This window comes from Panthera onca, chromosome B3, assembly GCF_046562875.1.
Source record: "Panthera onca isolate mPanOnc1 chromosome B3, mPanOnc1 haplotype 2, whole genome shotgun sequence".
Classification (NCBI taxonomy): Eukaryota; Metazoa; Chordata; class Mammalia; order Carnivora; family Felidae; genus Panthera; species Panthera onca.
Genome location: NC_138344.1, coordinates 27,945,906 through 27,955,241, shown reverse-complemented (window position 1 = coordinate 27,955,241; position 9,336 = coordinate 27,945,906). Strand labels below are relative to the sequence as shown.

Here is a 9,336-nt window from a genome sequence, read left to right as displayed (position 1 = left end):
CAGGGGGTGCAGTTACAAGGCTCTTGCATAGATGCAGGTGAGAGATGAAGGTGTTTTGGTTCACATTATTGTAGAGGTGATGGGAAGCGGTCTAATAAAAGATAGAGCCATAGAGTTTGTTCTTGGATTGGATGCTGGATGTAAGAGAAAGAAAGGAGTCAAGGATGATTGCAAAGGTTTTGGCCTGAGTAATTGGGTGCATGGTGATCTATTTATGGAGAGGAATAGGGTATGTGGAAGGGAGATCCTACATTCAGCTTTGGACATGTCAAATTTGAGGTACATTTTATTCTTCCAAGTTGGATGTGAGACTATGAAATTTAGAACTGGAGATCTATATATTTTAGATCCTCACTTCTGAGATACACATTTTCTGTATATTATTATCTCTGAAACCAGGATATATCCCATTATCATTGGCTGTCAGACAAGTGGCATTTGTGATTTAGCTATGACATCTTCTTTTGACACCTGTTAGTAAGATCAAGAAAATAACGGCATCAATACATCTTTGATTTAATGAAAGATGTCAAACCTGGGGGTATTGGTGTACTGAAAGCCATGAGATTAGCTGACACTATTCAGGAAGTGTTGATAAAAAAGAGAGCTGAGGAATAAGCTTGGGTCATTCCGTTATAGCAAAGTCAGGAAAATAAGGAGCCCGATGAGGGATTTCCAGTCACATAGAGGAAACTGGGAAAATGTGAAGAAAAGATATCCATTATGAAGTCATGAGCAAATGTGAACAAACTACTAGGAGCTTACATATGGTGAGGATTGATTACATGAGATTTAGCCAAGTGAATATCATTGGTAACCTCTGTAAGAATATTCTGGTGGAGTGGTAGGAACAAAGCCTGACTGTTGTGGTTTAAGTAAGAGTGAGGTGAAGTAGAAGTATAAAGTAGGGACCATTTGAAAAGGAATTTTGCTATTAAAAAAAAACAACAGAAAAAGGAGATATATTCTGGAAGGATATGTGGAATTGAAAGGAAGGTCTTTCTTTATTTTTTGAGATGAGAGGAGGGGAAGGGGGGAGGGAGAGAATCTTAAGCAGGCTCCATACCCAATGTGAAGTCCAACATGGGGCTCTACCTCACGACTCTGAGATCATGACCTGAGCTGAAATCAAGAGTTGGATGCTTAACTGAGCCACCCAGGCACCCACAAAGGAAGGTCTTTAAAGCTAGGATCCCATGCATATTTATCAGTTGATAGGACAGATGCAGCAGTGAAGGAGACATTCAGGGAAGAGTGAAGGTGAGGTGAGGCAGCGACTAATACCTGAGTGGAGTCATCGATATGTGAGGGGGTGGACCAAGAGTACTAGTAGGGGGATTGTCTACCCACAAGATATGGAAGCTTTATCCACAGTAATAGAATGAAAAGGAAAAACTACATAGTTATGGTGAAAATTTTCATGATGAGAACAGTTTTATTAGGGTGCTTCTGGCTTTAATAATATCTGCTTGTTAATTATTTCTAACTTTAAAAAGTCTGGAGGTGGATGGACACAAGACTGGGTCAATCAATGGTGCATATATGATTTCCAGGACCTCCTTTTATCCATCCACTCTGTTGTCCCCAGCTGGCTGGCTTTTCTTCCTTAGGCCTGTTGTATCCTTGGTACCAGATGGTTGTGTGGCACTAGGGAAAAGGAAAGGTCTGTGGAGTAGATATTCAATTGTGTGCCTCAGGAGTTCAGGCACATAGTAACTACATGAAGCGGATTCACCTAGCATTCAGGTTTGCCAGGCAAGTACAATGGAGAGAAAGAGGAATAAATGATTAGAAATTATGGACAAGCAATATCATGGACTGCAAAACTGAACTTGGCAAAAAAGAAAAGTGAGGATGTGAGTCAAGACTTCTAGAGGGGTTGAAGATTGTTTGCGTAATTACTAGAGGAAGTGAACTGGAAAGATAAGATGCAGTGATCAAAGAGTCAGAGGCTCACAACTGTGATCTTCTAAATGATTTCATGAATGGAACAGATCATGGTGGTGAGTAGCTCAGGAGCAGCAGGAAACAGGATGGTTAAAAGTAAGGCCATGAGGAAGTAGAGGCAGGAGCACTGAGTGGGTGACTCCTGTGCTAGGAAAAGCCCTGACAATGGAGCCAGTGATAGCAGTGGTAAAAAGGTCATAAGTGGAGTGGTTTAAATCTTCAATGAACATGAAAAGTGATGGATAGTACCATGGATTGTTGCAATCACGAGGGTGGTATAATCCGGTATCAAGTGTTTCAAAGAAGTTCAGTTTTGTCTTGTTCTTAAGTGAAGCAGGAGGAATAATGGTCTAAAAGTGTCAGGGATCTACTTCTTGCCCTAAGATGTATGAATGTGGAAGAATAAAAAGCCACTGCTTTCCACAAGGACTATAGGTTTTTCATTAGAACAGGACTATGATGAGAATAGGCCTGTAAGTTCCACAGGGTTCAGGGGTAGGGGTGTGGGAATAGATGAGAAATAGGTACCTAAAGATAAGACTATGGAAAGAAATGAGATTAGGAATATACAAAGCTTTAAATTTACTCATCTTTTTTTGGGTTGTCATCTGTGCTTTTGGTGCCATAATTAAGAAATCATTGCTAAATTCAATGTCATAAAACTTTCCCCCTATGTATTTTTCTAAGAGTTTTATACTTGTAGGTCTTATGTTTAAGTTTGATTCATTTTGAGTCAATTTTTATATATGGTGTAAGGTAAGGGTCCAACTTCATTCTTTTGCATGTGGAAATCCAGTTTCCCCAGCACCGTTTATTGAAAAGACCAACCTTTCACCATTGAATCATCTTAGCACCCTTGTTAGAAATCAATTAACCAGATATGTGAGTGTTTATTTCTGGGTTCTGCGTTTTATTCCATTGATCTACGTGTCTATCCTTGTGGAAGTACCACGCTATTTTGTTTACTGTAGTTTTGTAAGTTTTGTTATCAGGAAATATGAGTCCTCCAACTTTGTTCTTTTCAAGATTGTTTTGGTTTGTATATAGGTTTTCATAGGTGTTCATTAGTAGGTTGAGGAGTTCCCTTCTCTTCCTAGTTTGCTCAGAGTTTTTATGAGATGTTAATTTTTGTCAAAGCATTTTCTGCATCTATTGGGATGATCTCATGATGAATTACACTTAGCTCTGAATGTTAAACCAACCTTGAATTCATGGGATAAATCCCAGTTATGCTGTATAATCCTTTCTAATGTTGCTGGAATCCATTTACAAAAACCTTGGCTAAGAATTATTATACCTAATGTTTATGAAGGATTTTGGTTTTAAGTTTTCTTCCAATGTCTTTTTCTGGTTTTGTTATCAGGGTAATACTGTGGGTATCGAATGAAAATTTTTCCTCCTCTTCAATTTTTTGGGAGAGTTTATGTAGAACTGTTTCTACTTCTTTATTAAATATCTAGCAGAACCAGAATCTATCAATGAAACAATCGGGGCCTGGAGATTTCTATTTTGGAAGGTTTTTAAACTGTGAATTCAATGTTGAAAATAGGTATAGTCCTGTTCAGGTTATCTATTTTGTTTTGGCAGCGTATAACTTTCGTGGAATTAGTCCATTTCATATAAATTGTCAAATTTGTATGTATAGAATTTTCCTAGTATTTTCTTACTTTCATTTTTGAAGATTTTATTTTTAAGTAATCTTTACACTCAGCATGGGGCTCGAACTTACAACTCCAAGATCAAGAGTCACATGTTCTACTGACTGAGCCAACTAGGTACCCCTACCTTACTATCCTGTTGGAAGTCTGTGGGGTCTTTACTGGTATCTTCTCTTGTATTCCTGATATTGGTAACCTGTATGTTTTCTCTCTTTCTTTCTCTCTCTCTCTCTCTTTATTGGCAGTCTTATAGATATTTATCTTTTATCTTTTCAAAGGAACAACTTTTAGTTTCAATTACTTTCTCTGTTGTTTTTCTATTTTCAATTTAATTTATTTCTACTCCTGTATTATTTCCTCCTTCCTCCTGTTTTGGATGTATATTGCTTTTCTTTTCCTAGTGTCTTGAAGTGTAAGTTTAGATCCTTGATTTTAGACCTTTCTTCTTTTCTAAGAAAAGCAGCTAATGTTATAAATTTCACATTCATCACTGTTTTAGCTACATCCCACAAATTGTGATGTTATATTTTAATTTTTATTCAATTCAAACAGTTGTATTTCCCTTGAGATTTCTTCTTTGACCTGTGGATTACTTAGAAGTATATTGTTTAATTCCCAAGTGTTTGGAGATCTTCATATTATCTTTCACCGATTTGTAGTTTAATTCTATTATGGTTAGAGAACATACTTTGTAGAAATTCAATTATTTAAAAAAGTTTAAAGATATGTGTTTTGGCCACTGGTTCAGTGGTACTGATTCCCTTCTCCGATTCCCCTGCTCCTTGAATTCTGCCTAGGATTTTAGTTGCTTTCAGTGGGACAGCAGGAGGCTCTTACAGACTCAAGACAGCCTCCCGCGCTGTGTTCTCACCTGTACAGGTGCCCACGGCACACACCCTTGCAGCTCGGTGCAACCCAATCTCCGTAAGTCCTACCACGCCCACAGGTGGTTCAGAACTCAGTGCTGAGCCGGGGACAGGAGTGTGTGCGTGCAGCGGAAATCCCGCCCCCCGGCGCCTGCGGTTGGCCCTGACCGCGAGGGGTGAACCCCTAGGAGGAAGATGAGCAGGGTTGAAGGAAGCAGGAGAGATGGGAGGAAGGGCGAGTGGGCTCCTGTTTTCCATTGGCTGGGCCTGCCTCGTAGACTCTCTGTGATTGGCTGGGCGCGGGGGCGGTAGTCCCGTGTCGGCCCGCCCCTCCGGTCGAAAGAGGCATAGGGATCACCAGCGCCGGCGGAGCCAGCGGCTTCTTGGAGGCTGTGTCCGCACGCCGCCGAAGTCTGGCGGCAGGGCCTTAGCGCGTCAGGTCCTCGTCCCCGGGGGCGGCGAGGGCGGCGAGCCGCTGGGGCGGCGCGGGTCGGGACCCAGGGCACGGTCGAGCTAGGGCGCGGCGGGCGTTGGCGCGGCTGCCGGACCTGGGCCTGCGCGGACCGCCCGCGGAGCGCGTCTTGGGCTGTCTTTCCATTTCAAAGTGATTATTCTTTTGGATTTTTCTGCAGACGTGACTTTTGATTAATTTGTTTCACGCACCACTTACTGGTACGGAATAAGGCAGATGCATGCTACTGTCATTTGTCGTTGAAATGTGGGCTTCCTGTCTTTCCTGTGTTTACCTTTTGGATTTAAGGGAAGGGGATGACATTGTGATTTGGTCTCCTGTGACCGTCCATTCTCAATGTCTTGACGACGTAGTACAGAAACCAGGCGGATTCCGTGTGTGGCTTTTACCTATATTTGAAGTAGGCTTTTTCGTTCCTCCTCCTCCTTCCTGTCTCTCCATCTTTCTCTTCCTTTCTCTTCCTTTCCTTCCCCTCCCCCAACGGTTCTCTTCTCCCATCTTTCTCTCTGTGTGTGTGTGTGTGTGTGTGTGTGTGTGTGTGTGTGTGTGTTTTCCCGCATTAAACCTTGTGGGAGGGTCTTTGTACAATTCTGAAAAGCTTTAGGTGTTCCAACATTTATATTTTACTTGCAGGACTAACAACTGGGAGGAAGCTGGAGGAAAGATGCCCTCTGATTCTTTCTGTTTGGCTGCCCAGACTCGACTTGACTCCAAATGGTTGAAAACAGATATACAGGTGGGGTTTCCACATGCCTTTTTCTTAGTGTGTTTCTGCCTCCATATTTAATTTTCTGTTTAAAGCTTTATATGGGATAAGTAAGAGGATGCAGATCAGATCTCGCCATGGTAGAGAAGCAGGTTTATTTCCTATAATTTAAAATGTACTTTTATTGTATCAGTTTTTATAGACTGTGGCTACATTTTAATTGAAGTTATGTGTAAGTGCAAGAAACTTGAGATCTGATTATGCAAACATTTTTCCTATTACTATTTTTAACAGGTCTGTGTTATTCTTAAGTATACCTTGGTGATATTTAGTGATAGTTTTTGAGATGTTCAGATAGGAGGGGAAGTGACATGTAGTAATTTATTATGTCCTGCAGAGACTCACAGGACCCTGTGTTTGTGTTCCTGGAGAGACAAGAGTTCATTTGAGCTGTTTATTTAGTATTTGTGAGTGGTCGTATTAATAGGAAGTGCTCAGGTTTTCACATAAAGAATGTGTGGATGGGGCGCCTGGGTGGCTCAGTCGGTTAAGCGTCCGACTTCAGCTCAGGTCACGATCTCGCGGTCCGTGAGTTCGAGCCCCGCATCGGGCTCTGGGCTGATGGCTCAGAGCCTGGAGCCTGCTTCCGATCCTGTGTCTCCCTCTCTCTCTGCCCCTCCCCCGTTCATGCTCTGTCTCTCTCTGTCTCAAAAATAAATGTTAAAAAAAAAAAAAATAAAAAAAAAAAATAAAAGAATGTGTGGAAACAAAATGTTGGCCTTAGACTTTCTAATGTTTTGATTTAATAATGTAATTGCAAGCTTGTCCAGACATTGTTAAATAAATAATAGCGGTAATGTTTCTGTAGACTTTTTTTTTTTTTTTTGCCACAAGTTAGTTTTCTTTGTAAATGGTTTGTAAAAACTACTTTTGTTAACTCCATATTAACAGGAAAAAGAAGTGTCTGAAATATTTTGTAGTATATGTGGGTTTTCTTTCTCTTTCCTGAGGTTAACTGTTTTAAATATTTATCAAGTAATCTACCTTTTTCAGTATGATCTTGCACAGTTAATCAAGAGTCATATATTCTGTAAGCACTTGATCATAGATACTTGAAATATTATTGCCCTTCCTTTTTTTTTTTCTTTTAAAATTTTTATTTAAATTCTAGTTAGTTAACATACAGTGCAGCATAGGTTTCAGGAGTAGAATTCAGTGATTCATCACTTACATACAACATCCAGTGCTCATCATAACAAATGTCTTCCTTAGTACCCATCACCTATCTAGCCCATCCCCCACCGACCTCCCTCCCCTCAGTTCTCTATCTTTAACAGTCTTTTATGGTTTGTTTCTCTTTTTCTCTTTTTATTCCCCCCCATATGTTCATTTGTTTTGTTTTTTAAACTCCACATGAGTGAAATCATGTGGTATTTGTTTTTCTCTGACTTATTTTGCTTAACATAATAACACTCTACCTCTATCCACGTCACTGTGCAAGATTTCTTTCTTTATGATGGCTTAGTAATATTCCACTGTGTATTATGTATTTGTGTGTGTGTATACACACACACACACACACACACACATATAACATAGATGTATACGTACATATATATCCACTACCACATTTTCTTTATCTATTTTGTATTCATCAGTCAGGGACATTAGGGCTGTCTCCATAATGTGGCTATTGTTGATAATGCTGCTATAAACAATGGGGTGCATGTACCCCTTTGAATCTGTTTTTGTATTCTTTGGGTAAATACCTATTAGTGCAGATGCTGGATTGTAGGATAGTTCTATTTTTAACATTTTGAGAAATCTCCATGCTATTTTCCAGAGTGGCTGCACCAGTTTGCATTCCCACCAACAGTTATTGCCCTTTCTTAGTTTTTTTTTTTCTTAAGTGTTGAGTCTCAACTCATGATCTCATGGTTTGTGGGATTGAGCCTTGTGTTGGGCTCTGTGCTGGCAGCACAGAGGCTGCTTGGGGTTCTTCTTTCCCTCTCTCTCTGCCCTTCTCCCGCTCACATGTGCACGTGCTCTCTTCTCTCTCAAAAATAAATAAATAAACATTAAAAAAAAAGTGTTGAGGCCTAGTAGGTATGAGAGCCAAGTGCTTAGAACTATGTTGTGGATTTTGGGATTGTTATTAATGGTATAATGTTAGATTAAAGCACAAAGAATTGGGTTATGAATTGGCATAGTAGTGACTCTTTTGGTTTGTTATTGTTTAAACGTTGCCTTTTATTTGGCAATTACTGTTCATTTTCTTTTGTTATTTTTTTAAAAAGTGGGGTTGTGGGAGGTAAGATGAGTAATTTCTTATTTCTGAAATCTTGAGATTCAGGGAAACTGATTTTAAGGCTTGTTTTTTAAATTAGTGTTTTTGTATTTTGCAAAACTTGTTGAAGTAAAGAACTTTATCTCATGAAGTTTTTCTTTTCTTTTTAATCAGTATTGAATAACTGCTTAATATGAGTTTTAACATCTTGATCTAAAACCAGTTTAATGCTGAGTTTAGTGCCTATGATGATTCAGGCAGATATGCTTAAAAAGAAACACTGCTTATGCTTTAGAGTGCTTACTATTTTCCTTTTGATTTAATGTAACATACGGTACTTGGCCCTTCATAGACATTTCAAATATTAGTCAAAGTCATGCAAACTTATCCCAGGAGTAAGTGAAGAGATCTATGTTTTGGAGAGTGCACCAGAGGGAAAATGTGTTTTAGGTATTGAAGCCACTTAATATCATGAAAAAGGTGATCGTGGACCTTGGTTATATATAGTTTCTCAAGCATTCCTTATTATATGTGAGGAATAAATGTCGTTTTACCCTAAGAAATGACTTAGACATAGTTTCACTCTTTGGAATCCTTCCCGCAGACACATTGCAGATGCAAGCCTTGTACCGATAGGTTTTACCCTCTCTACCAACTGGAGTGGGAAGTGCCCCATTTCTTAGGTAGAGCTTTTGTATTGGGAACAAAATTGATAACTGGTTAATTAATATTATGTGGGGTAGAAACATATGTTTCTTAACCATAGGATTTAGCAAATCTATTTTCTACAGCTGTTTTTGTTTGAAATGTCCTTGAGGTTTTTAGCAACTTTAGAAAAGAAAAATTTTTAAAGGCTATGGAAACTTTTAATATGTGTATATTATGAAAAGCATGGACACTGATCCTAGACTTTCTTGTTAAATGTGTCAGGCCTAGGGTGTTGCAACGAGCTGCCCCTAATGGAGTGACAATTGTATGGCAGGCGTATATCTGGCTTTTACATATATAATGCTTTTTACGTTTCCTTAAAATTTTTTTTTTAATCTTTATTTATTTTTGAGAGAGAGACACATACAGAGTGTGAGCAGGGGAGGGGCAGAGAGAGAGGGAGACATAGAATGTGAAGCAGGCTCTAGGCTCTGAGCTGTCAGCACAGAGCCGGACATAGGCCCGAACTCACTAACCACGAGGTCATGACCTGAGCCGAAGTCGGACGCTTAACTGAGCCACCCAGGCACTCCTGCTTTTTATGTTTTTGATACTCTTCTTTTTTTTTCTTTTAGAATTAAAAAAAAATTTTTTTTTTAACATTTTATTTATTTTTGAGAGATAGAGCCCAAGTAGGGGAGGAGCAGAGAGAGACACACACACAAAATCTGAAGCAGGCTCCAGGCTCTAAG

General features: G+C 39.5%; 1 protein-coding gene across 5 annotated transcripts in view; it reads left to right on the top strand.

The window, feature by feature from the left end:
* Positions 1–4,800: 4,800 nt before the first annotated feature.
* HERC2 (HECT and RLD domain containing E3 ubiquitin protein ligase 2) overlaps positions 4,801–9,336 on the top strand; it is a 273,779-nt gene continuing 269,243 nt past the window's right edge. For 3 of the 5 annotated variants that reach the window (XM_078448930.2, XM_078448929.1, XM_078448926.2), the window contains exons 1-2: positions 4,805–5,143; positions 5,577–5,679. In XM_078448930.2, the coding sequence (XP_078305056.1) occupies positions 5,608–5,679 (72 nt within the window). In that variant the 5' untranslated portion in view covers positions 4,805–5,143; positions 5,577–5,607. Of the gene's footprint in view, positions 5,144–5,576; positions 5,680–9,336 lie in introns of all 5 variants that reach the window. The other 2 variants (XM_078448927.1, XM_078448928.1) reach the window with 2 other exon arrangements.